The sequence below is a fragment of the Nicotiana attenuata genome, unplaced genomic scaffold, assembly GCF_001879085.1.
Source record: "Nicotiana attenuata strain UT unplaced genomic scaffold, NIATTr2, whole genome shotgun sequence".
Taxonomy (NCBI): domain Eukaryota; kingdom Viridiplantae; phylum Streptophyta; class Magnoliopsida; order Solanales; family Solanaceae; genus Nicotiana; species Nicotiana attenuata.
In genome coordinates, this window is record NW_017672192.1 from 130,592 (window position 1) to 147,377 (window position 16,786).

The 16,786-nt window shown below is 34.9% G+C and overlaps 2 protein-coding genes across 3 annotated transcripts; both read left to right on the top strand.

Annotated features, from left to right (window-relative positions):
• The first annotated feature begins 547 nt into the window (after window positions 1-547).
• On the top strand, window positions 548-4,518 carry LOC109212243 (tudor domain-containing protein 3). Its single transcript, XM_019375871.1, has 6 exons — window positions 548-920; window positions 2,022-2,189; window positions 2,565-2,811; window positions 3,137-3,277; window positions 3,441-3,703; window positions 4,098-4,518. The coding sequence occupies exons 1-6, from the start codon at window positions 654-656 to the stop codon at window positions 4,260-4,262; spliced, it is 1,251 nt and encodes a 416-aa protein (XP_019231416.1). The 5' UTR covers window positions 548-653; the 3' UTR covers window positions 4,263-4,518.
• Window positions 4,519-12,128: 7,610 nt separating this feature from the next.
• Window positions 12,129-16,535, top strand: LOC109212242. Of its 2 annotated transcripts, none has more exons than XM_019375869.1 (3): window positions 12,129-12,299; window positions 15,058-16,156; window positions 16,265-16,535. In XM_019375869.1, exon 2 carries the CDS (start codon window positions 15,086-15,088, stop codon window positions 16,100-16,102), a length of 1,017 nt encoding a protein of 338 aa, XP_019231414.1. In that variant the 5' UTR covers window positions 12,129-12,299; window positions 15,058-15,085; the 3' UTR covers window positions 16,103-16,156; window positions 16,265-16,535. The 2 variants fall into 2 exon arrangements, with proteins under 2 accessions (XP_019231414.1, XP_019231413.1); XM_019375868.1 differs by having other exon boundaries at window positions 15,058-16,152.
• The last annotated feature ends 251 nt before the right edge of the window (window positions 16,536-16,786 follow it).

The window sequence follows — 16,786 nt, forward strand, 5'->3', positions numbered from 1 at the left end:
TATACAAGATTTGAAGAAGTAGGATGGATTCATGTGAACGCAAAACATATAAGTAGATTCACCTTTGGATGGAATCCTTTCTTCCTTAATCAGACGTCTCAAATTATAGTCATAGGAATAGAAAAATTTCTGGTAGAAAGTGTTTCCTCCTTAAATTGGCCTAATGTAGTATGTATCAAATTACTCGCGGGCAAATGAATTTCGAATACCAGATAATTAAACCAAAAAAAGATTGTATATGATGCATATTAATAACAATGAATATTGACACTATATTCCAACATTTTCATATATTTTATTATTTTTAATTGTGAAAAATTTATAGTATTTCTTATGTAATATCTAAATATCCAACTACATTTCATTTTAATTTTGTCACCCCCTCCCCCCTCCTCCAAATTTCCCATTCTCGTTCCGATATTTTTTTTGTCAAAATGTAAAAGTTTGGCTGAAAATTTTGAGAATTGTGTAACTTTTTATTTTTGGTTTTACTTTTTATAAGTTGCATTGCCAGCCTGAAACTTATGAGTCAACTTATAAATAGTATTTTCGGTCAAAATTGCACATTGGCAAAAAAAATTTCTCCATATCTCACTCCCCAAAACGGACGAGGTTCTCTCAGTTCAAACATCAAACACCTAATAGGCGCTAAAATGGAGAACCCACCTTCCTCTTCCTCTTCCTCTTCCTCTTCCTCACAGTATATGCTACAAACCCTAACCACCAGAGGCTGGTGTTTCCGAGATGTCAATGAAGTAAATTCACTAATTGCAGCTCAATCGTCGTCGTCATCATACACCGTTGATTCGATCGAATCGGAGCTCGTAAACATGGACTTGCGATCGATCGGTGGGAAATCCTTGCCCGAGTTTTCTACTCTCCGTAAAGTGTCTCATTTTCCTGGCCCTAAAATCCTTCAAGTAATTATTCCTGTTTTTATTTAAAGTCTCTTTACATAATAAATTTGTATAATGACACTGTATGTATATGTGTATGTGTGTGTATTTGCATCATTTTCTGTACATAGTGGATGTTAGTGTTAGTAGCCAAATTATTATTGCTGTGAGGTAGGTTCAGTAATCAGAGTCGGTGAGTTAGGATTAGGATGATCTCTTTTTGTATAAATTTTTTGCTTTTTATATGTGTACATATGTTCGAGAGTTCGTCATGAAATTGATTAGTTTTACGCTGGTTTCCAACCTTCAGCAACCCTCCTCCAGCCGACCAGCAATGTGAGCAAGCTCACACAGGTAGAGTTAGTGAGGATTCATATACCCGACCTTATCTTGTTTGGAACCGAGGGGTATGCTGTATGTACATATGCTCGAGCTGAAAGAAATTTTGATTAAAACTGCACGAGGAAGTAGATGGTTTAATGGATGGCATGAATTAAGGTGGAAATAAGGGTTTATTGCTTAAAAAGTGTGAAGACTTTGTCATCTATCTTGCCGTAGTTTTGTGAATTTGTATATGATGTGACAATGAAAGATATCAATGTCATTGTGCTTGAAATTTTGTGGAGATAATACAATTCATGGGGCTATATGCATATCAAAACTGGTTTATTACAGTCCGCATCCATTGTCTCAAAATTTTGGATCTGCCTTTGAGAGCTAGGTATGGAGACTAGAGTTGTTATTCAATTTAATTGGATTATACTATATGTTTATGAAATCATTATTATAGACAAAGTTCAAAAACTGATAGTCATAGCATATGACATTCATAATTACCCATTAGTCCTGACTTATGAGATTTGCATTATCTTCTTTTTACATTTTTCTCTCTCTCTCACACACAATTTGATATAGTTTTTTAAATAAAATTTTTTGGAAATCCAGTTAATTAATTTAAATGTGTGTGACTTCGATACTAGCTAAATTGTCTGTCCAAATTTTGATATTGGTTTTGCCTTTTTCGCCCTTTAACTAAACTTTTTATAATTTTGCACTGGACTTGTGAACTTCTGCGCTGAGCTTCTTTCGTTCTTTTGTCTCCATGTTGTACATGCTCTTGAGCAGATATCTTCTGTCAGAGATATATCCCGAAGTAAAATGGCTGAGAGCTCTGGAAATTCTAACAATCGGCGTCTACTTAGATTAAAGCTCAGTGATGGGCACTCTGAAATAACTGCTGTAGAGTACTCTCATATACCTTCAATTCCTGATGATGTTGTTCCTGGTACTAAGGTAATTCGCTTCTCTATGACAATTTGATTGAAAAAACTCATAGTAGACGGGTAACATTCTACTATACATCCTATTGGCTCGTGGCATACTGAAAATATGTATCTCCCATTGTTACTATTTTTAATCATTCTTACAAAGAATTAGTCCTAAATTATGTTATTCTTGACTCCTGCTGGTTATTGGTACAATTTTTGACATATAACATAGATATGTAAAAGCTTATCAGAGGCAACCAACTTATGGCTGTAATTTATATCTAATTCAGGTTATAAAAATTCCGACTCATGACTGTCCTGTTTGTTGGTAGTATAATAAGATGTGCTGAACAGTTCTCATTAACAATGAGTCCTCTTTTGTAAATGTTCTGCTTTTCAGGTGCGCTTGGAAAACAAAGCTATAGTGCACAGTGGTATTGTGTGTTTGAATGCCAAAACAATTACTGTTTTAGGAGGTAGTGTTAGTTCTCTTTACGAGGAATGGCAGATGAACAAGAAATATTCAGGTTTCTCCCGTTCAACCTTGAAACAAGCACATGAGGATGGAACTGCTGGTCCACCACCATTTGAAAAGTTGCAGATTGGAGCTTTGCATAAACACCTTTCTCAGCAGAAGATATATTCTGGTCAGAGGCGTGACACTTTTGATTTGACAATATATATTAGATATCTGGTGATCCTGAACTTAGATTTTTAACATGGGGGTCTGACATGCCATCTTTAAATGATAGTACCTCTTATTAGGTGATCTGCACAAGGCAATGAATGTTTTTGTTTGGGGGGGAGGGTGGGATGTAACCTTGCTTTCTTCATATATGGATATTGCAGTTATTTAGAGCATGTTGATTTTTCCTCCAATATTACCAAGTCAAATATATCTCTTCTCGATACTCCTCTGGTGTGAAGACGGTTCTGTCTCATTTGGTAAAAGTGCCTGTCTGACTTCTGCAGAAAAAGCTCAAAGTTCTATAATGCATAGACACCAGAATCGTGACTTAAGGACAGAGAGTGTGGGTAATGAACTGAAGCCAGCTGCTCAGATTGAAAGGAATGAAGAAAAGCCAAGCACCTCCGAATCAAGGCCAAAGGAAGGTGTAGCCTACTCGTCAAATTGCTCTCTAATGGAACTACTTGCTGCATTCTCTTAATACATCCTGAATTTCAATGTCGCATGTCCTTTCAAGAAAACCAAAGTTTTAATTTCACTGTTTATCGAAGTTCTTTTCACCCTGGCCTTCATATCTTTGTCTGACAGTGGCTGAAGCAGTCCCTGTTCAAAACCAAGCAGCTGCACAAAAACTACTGCAGAAAATGAGTCAGCCTCCTCGTGGTGGTCATCGTTCAAGAGGGCAAAGATTCAGGGGAAGAGAGGATGAGACAGAGGTCCTTACCCTAGATGAATGGGAAAGGAGAAAAACTGGTGCTAATGTTTCTGCAACGCGTGATTTTCCTGATGTAAGCCAAGACGAAGAACTTGCAAGGCAGCTGCAACAGCAATTAGATTTGGAAGATATTCACGTAAGAATATATTTTTGTCAATATTAAAAAAATAGTGGCATCTAACCCATATTTTCATGATGTGGTCTCTATATGCCCCCTTTAAATTATGAAAGGAAGATCAAGCCTCGGTCGAGAATTGTCAATAATCCACTTACTAGAATAGGTTATAGCTTATATTTATTCAGTTATAACCAAATTTATAATTTCTGTCAATATGAGTGCTTTGAGGTGTACCAGTTGAAGCAAAGAACATGTTATAAAATTCCTCTTGCCTATAAGATTGGTAATAATGTCTCCAAAGTCCATGTGAACAATAATCGTTCTTAATGCTCAGATAGAGTTCTATTGACAAATATTTCACCAGAGTTTGCTGGAAAGTGCCATTTGATATAGTTCTTATACCAATTTTCAGGAACAACAAGATGGTACAACGACGGAGGCAGAGAGTATTAGAATGAGCATGTTCACATTTGAAAGAGATGATGCTAGAGATGATGGGACAACAGGATTTAGAGGAAGAGGTAGGGGAAGAGGAAGAGGAAGAGGAAGAGGAAGAGGTAGGGGAAGGAGAGGTTGACTTTCGTCTACTCTTCAGCCTTTCTCACCTTCTCTTTTTCTAAGTTAGATTTGTAGTTTTTTTATATCACATACCATTTCTTTTTCTGGTGAATGCTGTTGAGCCAATGTAATGGACAAAGTATTATATCTTTTTAGGTTTGACATCTTGAAGAAACTTTCTTTAATCTTTAGGCTGTATTTGATACTTGGTGCTCGCGATTTTGTTCTCTCCTGAGAGCTCACTTGGCAAAGTCTCTTCTGTTTGGTTAGTTGCCCGTCCGGTCTCAAATGTGTTTGTTTACTTTATCACAATCTCCCTTTTCCTTACATTTGCCTTTTGTCTTCTTTGGCTATTTGGTATTCGTAACTGTTTGATCAGATCCTTTATCATGTGTTAGGCCATGTCTGTTCAGGTATTTTAGGACCTGTTATCAAAGACTAACCTGCACAAGGTTAGGGTAAGGTCTACGTACACACTACCCTCCCCAAACCCTAACTTGTGGAATACACTGGGTATGTTGTCGTCGTTGTTATCAAAGACCAAAATATCACCATCCTCTACTGCCCTTCTGCTCTTAAGACATTTTAGTTCATAGTTGTAAGTTAGCTTATGTAATGGGAAGTGTGACCTTTCAAATGTTCACTATTTAGTTTAAACCAGAGAGCAAATAGTCATATTTAGCAGCTAGTTTCGTTTATATAGACTGTTAATCTCCTTTAGCTGTTGAGATATTATATTTCCAGCTTTGGTTTCCTCCATGTTTTCAAAAGTTTGCTTGTTGAAACAACCAAATCTAACTAGCTTCCAAAGAATTGTAGAGCCTATGCAAGTTTATTTATTCAGTTTAGTCGCTAGCTCTTCTATGCACTAATTAGAGGCAGATTCAGAATTTTAACTTGTTCAGTTCAATCTTTAAACTGTAAAGTTATTAGTCTAAACTCACTGTACTTTAAAATTATAAGTTTAGAATCTAATATTTGTTGAAATTATGTGTTTTCTTTTACCTATATATTTGTACTATGTGTCAAAAATAATACTAGGTCCGATGTGGTTCCTCGTTTTCCTTCCTTGGTCAATAAAGGTAGTCGAGCTGTTTACTCGTGGCTATCCCTTATTTGTCACAATTGCTTGTTCGTCGACCTGGCGTATCTTTTGAGACTTTCCTCGAGTTTCCTTAATTTTATTTTTATTGACCATGTGTGTTACAGGTCCCATTCAGCTCATATATCAACAACAGATTCCTTTTTGTTTGGTTTTCTACCTGATATCTGCTATTCGGACTAAGATTTTAATACTATAACAATCTCTTTACCTTTAATAAGATTTGTTGTTGTTATTACATTAAGATTTCAATAAATTCAGATTCGCACAGCATAAAGCCTATTAAAGGAAAGCTTAAAAGCGCCGCGTAAGCTTAGGCCAACAATAGATAGCCTAAATAGAAAGCATGTTCCAATACAGGCATGGACGGGGCTAGGGTGGCGAGAGCGGGTTCATCCATACCCCCTTCACTAAAGAATTATTAATGTATATATAAGGTTAATATTTTGTGTGTGTATATATCTATCTATACTATATTAAAAGTACGAAGGCCCTTAGCGAAATATCGTTCGTCTTTTTACCCTTTTAAAATAGAGTTCACACTGGACAAAATGATCATTTATTAATTTCTCTAATATTTAGGAATGATTATTTAATTAATTTCTTACTATTTAGGCATAACCATTTTATTATTTCTTAAAATATAACTTATATGTATGATTGTATGTGTGATAGCATCTACTATACCAGGAATATCAATGAACCCGATTATTGCAATTGCTCAGGATAGCCTTTTTTAGCTTCTAGGGTCTATTTCTTAGTTCAAGATCCCTCTTACTAACTGGAATCAAAGAATTTAGTAGATCTGTTCCGCCCAAAATGGGAATGGGCTAGAGTTATGAACTTATAATCTGATGATCGAGTCGATTCCATGATTATAAGTTCATTCCATACCGGACCAGGCCGGAATAGGGTTATATACATTCTCATTATGTGAAAGGGTCATTCGGGCCTATCTAAATAGATACTATGTTTACATATTGATTCCTACATCATTACATTCCATTTAGGATTAGGAATACGCGTAATCGGACCCGCTTTTTACATATCTTTATTGGGACCCTATTCACCTCTTTGAGTGAATCAAGAAATAGGTTTGACTGTCCATCTTTTTGATATATATCAGGCATTGCATTCTCTGGATAATTCAAATCGAAGCAATTGGATGTCCAACTCGGGCCTATATGACATGACCGATCAATAGATCCACCTTTGTAATATATTCCCATCACACTAGATAGATATCATATTCATGGAATACGATTCACTTTCAAGATGCCTTGGTGGTGAAATGGTAGTCACGCGAGACTCAAAATCTCGTGCTAAATAGCGTGGAGGTTTGAGTACTCTTCAAGACATAATATTGAATGAGCATTCTCAATAAGAGAGCTTGGATCGAATCGGTATATAATACCGATTCGATCCAAGCTCTTGGAATTGGAATAAATTCGGCAGCGAATCGCGAAATCTTGGTGATCTTCTCTATCTAATGAATGGGGAGTCCGCTTTAAAATCGTCCGCCCTGCACCCACCCCCCGAGTATATGCTTCAACAAGAATCACACAAGGGTAGATTAAAAACCTCTGGTAAAATGCCTGCCTTTTTATTAATCATTCCTTATTTGAACTAAGTAAAAAGTACTCCTAATATTTAGGACTTTAAAGCTGATAAGAAAACAAATAGTCCCAAATTATCAACTAAACCACAATATCATAAAAGCATACACGTTATTCTTTCCACTATAAAATGTAGGAGGAGTTTCCTTTTCCAACAAGGAAATAGGAAACCAAAAATAAGTTATGGTATTTACTTATATTGTCAAGACAAATTGTAATTATGTTGATGACTACAAAAGTTGTGCTGAGGTAGTTAAATAAGTCACTAACACTAATAATAATATATATGAATATTTTTAGACAAAGAGAACTAATATATTAGTCATGACCAAGAAAAAGAAAAAAAGGAAGAATTTATTGCATCAAGAACATCATTTATAAAATAAAAAAATAAAAACTATTTGGTGGGTAGAATAAGATAATATGTTATGTAAATATTAATTTTGAAAAAAATATGCAACTAACATATTATTTGATCCAAAGTAAATAGATAATTCAAAATGCCTAGTTTAAGTTACACGATCTTTTTATCCTTCAATCAAATATTATTTATGTGTAAAAAATATAGATGAACATTCTAATAAATATTAAATTAGATATAATTTCTCCAATTATTCACCATAATTATACTCTTTAACTTAACATCAAATTTTGAAAATTATGTTAGGACACTTAACAATTAATATCAAGTTCGAATAATTTAATTTTAGAGCAGATGAAGAGATTATTGTTACAAATTTCTATAAATTAATTTTTTTCATATCAAGTATATTCTATTAATTAATTTTAAAAATAGAAAAGACAACTGCATAATTTAGGTAATTGGAGGCAAATCCAAAAAATCACAAGGAAGTGAATTCAAGTTCTGCCACCACTCTTCATCTTCTTGCTTAAGAAAAATCTTGTAAGGAGAAAAATAAATATTAATCAAACTTTTAATTGGACATACTTCAACCAGGGCTTTTTCATAATATCCGTCATGGATTCGGTAAGCTTGAATAAGATAAACTCAATAATTTCACTTTTGAACTTGCAATATTCGAGCTTGCATTTTCAAATTGTTTTCTTAGAGAAGCGTAAAGGTCCTAGAAGGAATGAAATATTATTGTGAGTAACGTGAATACAAGTCAACCTTGTGCTTCTCTCTATCGGTTTCGTCACCAAATACTTAACCCATATAACAAATTTACAATAAGGCGATGACTAAAATAGGAAGTAATTTCTTCTTTTATTGAGCTAGCTAAATAGAATTGACATACATTATTTTTAAAAATTTATACTACATTTTTAATAACTAAAATACATTATTTAATAATATTTGTATAATTTTAAAAAGTTTATACTCATTGATGTAGGATACACGCGCAATACGCGTATCCTAAGACTAGTATATATATATATATATATATATATATATATATATATATATATATATATATATATATATATCAAATATATCAGTGTATACATAGAGGACCTTTTAATAATATTGGTGCCCTTAAAGATACATAAGGTTAGCTCGCAGCTTTGGATGGGTATGTGGCTGATCGTTCTCTATTTCATCGAGGACATGTGATCGAAACTTGGCAGCTATTCACATTCACTAACGTTTTTGCTTCACTTTATTGATTCAAACCATTACTTAATAGTCAACTGGTTTACTTTTTATTATTAATTTATCTTTTTTGAATTATATTATAATTTAGTACCACTTTAAGGGTGTGTTTGGTACGAAGGAAAATATTTTTCTAGAAAATGAGTGGTTTATTGTAACAACTCAGACTTTAGACAGAGTCCCACATCGGCAAAACACAAGAGGGATGCTGTGTATATAAGTTAACAAGCCTTAGACCCTAGTGACGCGTTTTAAACCCGTGAGGGCCTAGGCCCAGAGCGGACAATATCACTAGCGGGCGGGGCTGTTACAGATGGTATCAGAGCCACTCTTGTGTCAGCCATGCCGATGTGGGTCAGAGTTCAACTGAGTTTAGAAAAATCCCGGTTAGGTGGGACAAACCTCAATGCTGATTCTAGGCAAATCCCATGCGGTGGGGCAAACCACAGCGAGGACGCTGAGTCCATAAGAGGGGGTGTATGTAACACCCCAGACTTTAGACAGAGTCCCACATCGGCAAAAAACAAGAGGGATGCTGGGTATATAATTTAACAAGCCTTAAACCCTAGTGACACATTTTAAACCCGTGAGGGCCTAGGCCCAAAGGGGACAATATCACTAGCGGGCCGGGCTGTTACATTTATCACTTATTTTTCCTTGTTTGGTTGGGACTGGAAAATATTTTGTTGAAATGAAAAAAAATACTTTTTCTACATTAAAAGAAAGTATTTTTTTGGTTAAAAATGAAAAAAAATACTTTTTATATCATACAAAAAATTATTTGTTGAAATGAAAAAAAAAATCTATCTATAACATGAAAATAAAGTACTATTAATAATATTTTTATTTAAGGTGGGGGTAGGGTGGAGGGGATGGTGTAGCTCCTCTCTTAACAAGTAAAAAAATACAAACTCTTCATTCTCCCTTCAACAATCACTTTGGAGGAAGTAGTAACATATGTCGACTTTGACAACGACAACTAAGAGTTTGCACTTTGATGACAAGCTATCATAATTGCTATATTTTTAAAGAGTTGCGCGCCGAACTATGTCGCTACTAATTGGCATATGTGAAAATATTAGTGCCCTCGTCGCGCTCGAATTCTGGATCGGCCTGTGTGAATAGGCCTGCCACTACCAAAAGAAGAGCTATCTTGTACTACAGAGGCAGAGCTAGAATTTATATCACATGTTTGGGTCCAAATTTTGAATTTGCTTAAAAAATTTATCGAATATGTATAAATTATAGAGAAATTTTCAGAAATCACTATGCGTTTAGTGATTATTAGCTTGCTATAGTTACCATTTACTAAATTACTTCCTATAGCTATGTTTAAGTTGTTATAGACTGTATTAAATGTATTTTTGTTATTGTATTCATGAATACAGTAGCAAAACTCGGCAGAAAACAGGGAAGTCCAACTAAGCAGAGAATGTATTCGCGAGCTGTATTCGTGAATACAGTAACAAAATTTGCGAAAAAAGGTCTTCAGCTGTTTAAAAACGGTAAGTGAATCAATTAACGCGATAGACTCCTAATATAACTCAACAAACTCAATTATAACACACAAAATTTGTATTTCCAGTTATAGAAAAGATTCTCAACCGAAAAACACCTAAAAAACAGAGCAATCTTCAGAGATTCAATTCATCATTTCTTTTTTAGTGGTATCTTTACAAATAGATTTATATATTGAAATTATATAATTACATTTACAGTTAAATACATAAAAATACATTGAATACATGAAGTATAGCAGGTCATCTATAGTGAAAAAACATACGAATACATACTGCAAATACATTTGAATACATATATACATCTGAATATATAAATTATATTAATTAAAAAAAATATATGAATACATTCATGGAATACAACGAGACGGTGAATACAATGAAATGCATGGAATACAACGAGATACATTGATATACAATGGAAAAAGACAGTGAAATACAATGAAATACATGGAATACAACGCGATATACATTGAAATACAATGAAAAAAAAGGTAATAGGGTCTTCAAGTTCCTCAGCCCCAAACTCCGTCCCCGATCCACCGATATCCAGGCCGCCGCCATGTGGGGCGTCGCCGCCGATTAAATGAAGACAGTTGTTGAAGAAGCACCAATTTAAAGGATCAAACGGAAACTAGAGACAAAACTTCTTCAGATCTCACAAGGCAAACATGAACTGATTTATGGTACACTAGTTTGAGACCAAAAGTTAGCCATCAAACAGTCATGATGCCTGAAATAAGGGGGGTCACTGGAGAATAAGGTGGCGATAAAACTAGTAATGGTCACCTGTTACAGTTTAATTCCTCCACCATGTCCACTGACAAGGTGGAGGAATTAAAAGATAGCTATAGGAGATAATTTTTTAAAAGAATATTTATTTATAATAAATAAGATATCGACCTTTGCTATAGAAGGTAAAATTTCCTAAAATAATATAATAAAAAGAAAAGAATATGGGGTAGGTACTTTGAACGAACTTCTCATAAAATAAAGGGTCATGAGTCATGACACATCCCATATGCAAAGCGGGTTACTTGCATTTGTTGTTGGGGATAAAACTACACATTATTTAATCACAAAGTGACTTTTAGGTCATTCTGTGACCACAAAAAAAACTACTAAATAGGATTTTTTTTCTCTTTTTGGTGGAAGTGATTGGCATATATTAATAGAAGAAGAGATATAAATAATTAGTTATATTTTATGAATTTTTTAATATAAAATTAGTATCTAAACAAAAGCTATCAGGTTCTTCCGGACGCGTAAACAATACACTACCTCTGTCCCTGAGTTAAGAGGTCCTTTAATTCGAGGGATAAAGAAAATTAAATTTCAGTTTTCCCCATTATCGTAATATGTTTGACGTCAAATATTACTTATACTATATTTCAATATTATAATCTTAGCATAATTAATTAAACATTTCGTTTCCAATATTAAACTCTATATATATTTATGCAACTTTAATATAAAAAAGAAATCATTTATAATACAACATAACTTATATTAGAATCAAAATATAAAATCTAGTATATATTATTTTACATACTTAATAAAATATGAATATTAACATTAATATTAAAGTCTTACGAGTTCGATTATATTAAATCTCACTAATCATGTGTCCGTCAAAATTCCATATTTTAAACAAAATTAGTTATAAAGCAAGCTATCTTACTTAATAATCATTCACTATTATTAAAAATCGTGTAATATTATTCAACGTATAATACTACCACATTATTATTCATGCTTTTTTTTTTCATGTATTATTATTCATACCTACAAAAAATAATTCACTCAATCAGGCATCTGGTGCGTGCTGCTACGCGCCATAACTCCGGAACAAGAAATAAAACGGCGCCGACTCAATCAACGTTATTAAATTTTTTTCCTGAAACGAAATTATTAAAAATTTCAAAATTCGAAAAATTATTCAAAATTTGAGCGAACATTACTCTGACACGTCAGCATCCATCTCAGCAAGTCCCTACTTTTTCATATAAATACCGCCTTACCCCTTTAAATTTGTAGTCTTTTCATTCTCATCGAATAGTCAAAGGAGCAGCTTCAACTCAGCTGCAGCCTTTTCAAAATTTCAACATTTAGGGTTTCAAAATAATTTCTTCATCTTCTTCAGACTATCAAATCACAAAGAAGTTTTTGGTTAGCTGTGTTTCAGATCGGTCTCTGTAAACTTCTGGTAAAGCGTTAACGGAAGATAGATATTAATTTGCGGCGAAGTTTTATTTATTTATTTGATCTGTTTATTTTATCTATTTATGGCGTTAAACTGCCTTGTGATTGTATATCGATTGCTTAAGCTCGTTTTTAGATCTGGGTTTCTGTTGTTTTAGTGTTTGTTCGATGAATTTGAATTGAGTTTTGTGTTTGAAGTAAAGATTAGGCCTTTTTAATCGGATAAGTGCTTGGTTTTAGATGTGGGTTTTGATTTTTTTTAGGATTTATTCAGTAAATTGGATTTGTTTTTGTATGGTGAAGTCGAAATTAGGGCTTCAAATTGGAATGGTGTTTGAGGTCAAATTAGGACCTTTTCCAATAAGATATGTGCTTGAATTCACTGTTTTGAGCTGAATCTTGTCAAAGATTTTAGCTTTGTTCACTTAATTGGAATTAGGTTTTGGTTCTGTTTCTAAATTGGGTTTTTCTTTTAATTGGTGGATTGCTTGAGATCAATGTTCTGAGCTGAAGTTTTTTTGAGGATTATGGTCGTTTAAGTATTGATTATTAAATAGAAGAAACGCTTCAGCTAATGTTTCAAGCTGAAATATGTTGCGAAGTTGTGAACTTGTTGGAGAAGGAAAGTGAGAAATGGTAATAGATTATTGATTATATTTCTTCTGATCCAATCATTGATTATAGTCACTGGGTTTTAAGTTGATGGAATGTAATTACACATGATATGATTGTTAGTGATTTGTTCTTTTCTGTGAATGTTGGTTGGTATGGGTTGTTTCCTGGTGGATGAAGCTTGTTGGTTTTGATTATATTTACTTTATCATATGCAGAACTGTTGGTAGATTAGTGAATTGGTATAGGAGATTGGTTTTGACAACAGGAACTTGGAAACTTTAGATAAAGTAAATTGGTGTACTAAATGTATTTGACACGAGTAACATAACAAGTTTTGTACTTTATATTCGGTGTATTGAGGAAGAAGAGTTTAAGTAGAGTAATGTGGTCAGTGAGGATTCATATAGCCGACCCAACTTGTTTGCGATTGAGGTGTATAGTTGTTGTTTTGAGGGAAAAGAGGTGTAGTAGTTGTTGTTTTGAGGGAAAAATAACCTCTGGAGTGCAAATAAATGATATACCCAAATGGATCAGTATCAATATGACGGAAAAAAATTGATTTAGAAATTTTTGTTGAGTTTTGAAGCCTTCGTATGTTGTAGACTTTCGGCTTTTGCTTATGGTGAGTCACATGTGAGGATGGATGCTCCCTTCGGTTTGGGCTGATGCTAGTGAAAATATGGGATATTGTTCTCTTATGTTTCAACAGATTACCTCACCCAAATGCATTATGCTGAGGAGTTTGGTGGGAAACCGAACTTCCGTGTTGTTAGTTGCATGGCTGAGGGGAATTAATATCTGCTGATGGTTCTTGCAAGATAGATTGCTGTGAAAGACGTTACCATGCATTTATTTTATGTGCATCCTGAACCATACAATGTAAAATATTTGGTCAGGATATGTGAGCTGTCACCCTAATTAATGGCTATTGATTAATTGAGAGTGAAGATATATCTATTGGGTGTTACAATGTTGACGCATACTGCAGATGGGATTTTCCAACGAGCACAATTTTTTTCGGATTAGATGCAGGATGCTTTTTCATGGCTCTGGATAAATTCAGGAGGAGATTAATTCATTTGGCTTAAAGAGCCTTTTCACCTTGACATTACTGGCTTCCCTTATGTTCTTTTCATGTTTTGCAAACTTAGTGGCAATGTGGAACATCAATGTTCCTGAGATATTCAAGGAGTGTTGAATACTAAAGCTGTGTGGTCCAGTGGTTTTATGCTGCAATCCGCTCTTTTTCAATTTTATGGAACTTTTTACAAATACTTTTTGGGTATATGGTTTAGTGATGATTGTATCAGATGGAGGATGCAAGTAGCATACATAGAGGATAAAATGAGAGTAGATAGCTTGAAATGCTTGTTCATGTCTCCACAGAGACCTCCAAGCAGACCTATGTGCATCGGTGCGACACGATGATGGTTGATGTACTAAAAGGATTTTATATACCTAAAATCCCAGGAAGGATGGTTACACTAACATTCACTCCGGTAGATGCACATTTGGCACAATACAAGCAAATGATGGCAATACCTAATAGTTTGAATTTTGGTTTAGGTTTTTTCGTTATACTTACATTAGATATGGTGCTCGCCAGGTATCTGTTTGCCTGGTTAGAAATTGTATCTCAGCATCAGAGTTACCGTGAGAAACAGATATCTTAGGTCTAGAACACTCTTAATTGTTTTAAAAGAAAAATTGTTTACTAGTATTGGAATGGGACGGACCCGAATAGAGAGGAGTTGATGCATGGAATTCATGAGTCTCCATCTAATTTGGGATTTGAAGCTATGCTGATTGTTGACTGTTATATGATGTCAATTGTTTTTTGGTAAGTTGGTTGTACTGTTTTAGGGGTATGTTTTAGTTCTGGCTTAGTTTATGCTTTTGTCATACTTCAATTTTCAGTCACCAACTGTTATATGTGTCGTTAATTCCTGATGTGTGTTGAGGCTCATTTTTAGTTCCTGGTTTATGTAATGACCTTCGAATACACCCACAAATTCTATTATCCTTTATGACACTCCATGAATTTGTAGCTTGCATACACTTGTTATTTTTTCTATATCGGTTTTTAGGAAAAAAAATTTAGATTTTTATTTTCAGCATCGCTTACATTATCTTTTGTCCTTTGACAGTTGTTCTATATTCATATAGAAACTAAACATGCCTAAAGAGAGAAGAGATAGATCTGTTTCTTTTGATAGGAGTAGAGCTTCTCCTTACCCTTGTAGCTCGAGTCACTCAAAACAACCGTCATCCAAAAACCCTTTGGAAAACGACGAAAATGTGAAAGACTGGGAAGATGCCCGATGCCCAGTGTGTATGGAACATCCTCATAATGCTATTCTCCTTTTGTGCACTTCTCACGAGAAGGGCTGCCGTCCTTTTATGTGTGATACAAGCTATAGGCATTCAAATTGTTTTGACCAGTTCAAAAAGTCATTTGAAGAAGCTTCAGCATCAACAACACAGCAAGTGGAGATCCCAGCTTCAGCTTCTATCGCGGAATCTACCACAGTGATAACAGAAGCTCTGTCTGATATGCCAGGTGAAAGAACTGAAGGTGGTTCTATATCCCTAGGTGCCTTGTCTTGGGAGAACCATGAAATGAAAAAGATGCAATGCCCTCTCTGCCGTGGCCAGATAAATGATTGGATTGTTGTGGACTCTGCCCGTCGTTACATGAATGCAAAATTAAGAAGCTGCTCTAGCGAGACGTGCGAATTCAGTGGCACATATACAGATTTGCGTAAGCATGCTAGGCAGGAGCATCCACTTGTACGGCCTACAGAAACTGACCCAGAGAGGCAGCGTAATTGGAGGAGATTGGAGCGGCAGAGAGATTTAGGAGATTTACTCAGTACATTGCAGTCTTCTGTTGGAGAAGAGGGAAGTGAGAGCACCAGTTTAACCTTCGATGAGGGTGGTGGTTTGCTGACTGTTTTTCTTTTTGTTCGGATTCTCCAACCTAGGAGTAATTCTGGTAGTAGTAGCTGGTCAGGCTCCTCAAGGACTCGGGCTCAGGCAACTGGTAGGAGACGACCTTCAAGAAGACTTTGGGGTGAGACCTATGATGGGGAAACTGAATCTAGAGATGACGACAATGAACAGTCTGATGGAGGGTCAGGTCCCTGGCGGCGCCTTGGGAGATTGCGTCGACGACCAACACCAGAAAATTAGTTTGGCACAAACATGTGTTTGCTTGCTCTTCCTCTTTGTTGTTACCCACTGTAGGTACCAAGAACATATGCTACTATGGTTATAACTCATTTTTCTGCTTGTATACCTTTTTATTGGGAAAGTTTCAACAATTTGAAAGTGGTTTTTGGTGGTCACTTTCAGGTGTAGGAAATGGAGGAGGAAACCTCGTCTTCCGAACGTTGCCGCGCTGAAGTTGTTTCTTGGATTAGAAGGATTCAGGAGATCGTCGAAATGGAAGAATTCTATTTGGTTAAATAGTATACATCTCTTTGTTGATGAATGTCATCTCAGCTTGTGTGTGCTGCAAATGCTTTAAATCTTTATTTTTAACTGAATTGATAAAGTTGGAAAGCAATTGCTATTTATGCTCTTCTAAATCTTATCAATAAATCTCATGCTGCAATTATATGGTTGTGTTTCATTTTTCAAATTTGAGCTATAGCTTTAACCACAACAGTATGAATGAACACACACTGATTTTAGCTCTTCAACAACAACAGCATGAACAATAGGAAAAAAACTCTTCTATTAGCTGTGAATTTAGGTCTATCAACTCTAAAACTAGAGCTAATGTAGGGTATCTTGGGCCTGTAGTGAAAGAGTTGAAGAGGGTAAATATACTTCCATTCATTCCCAGTTGTTTAAAAATAAAGAGGGCAGTTC

Coding starts and splice junctions, on each gene's coding strand:
- LOC109212243 (XM_019375871.1), top strand. CDS start 654: ATGGAGAACCCACCTTCCTCTTCCTCTTCCTCTTCCTCTTCCTCACAG. Junction 2,812..3,136: donor TCAGCAGAAGATATATTCTG/GTCAGAGGCGTG, acceptor TGACTTCTGCAG/AAAAAGCTCAAAGTTCTATA. Junction 3,278..3,440: donor CGAATCAAGGCCAAAGGAAG/GTGTAGCCTACT, acceptor TTTGTCTGACAG/TGGCTGAAGCAGTCCCTGTT.
- LOC109212242 (XM_019375869.1), top strand. CDS start 15,086: ATGCCTAAAGAGAGAAGAGATAGATCTGTTTCTTTTGATAGGAGTAGA.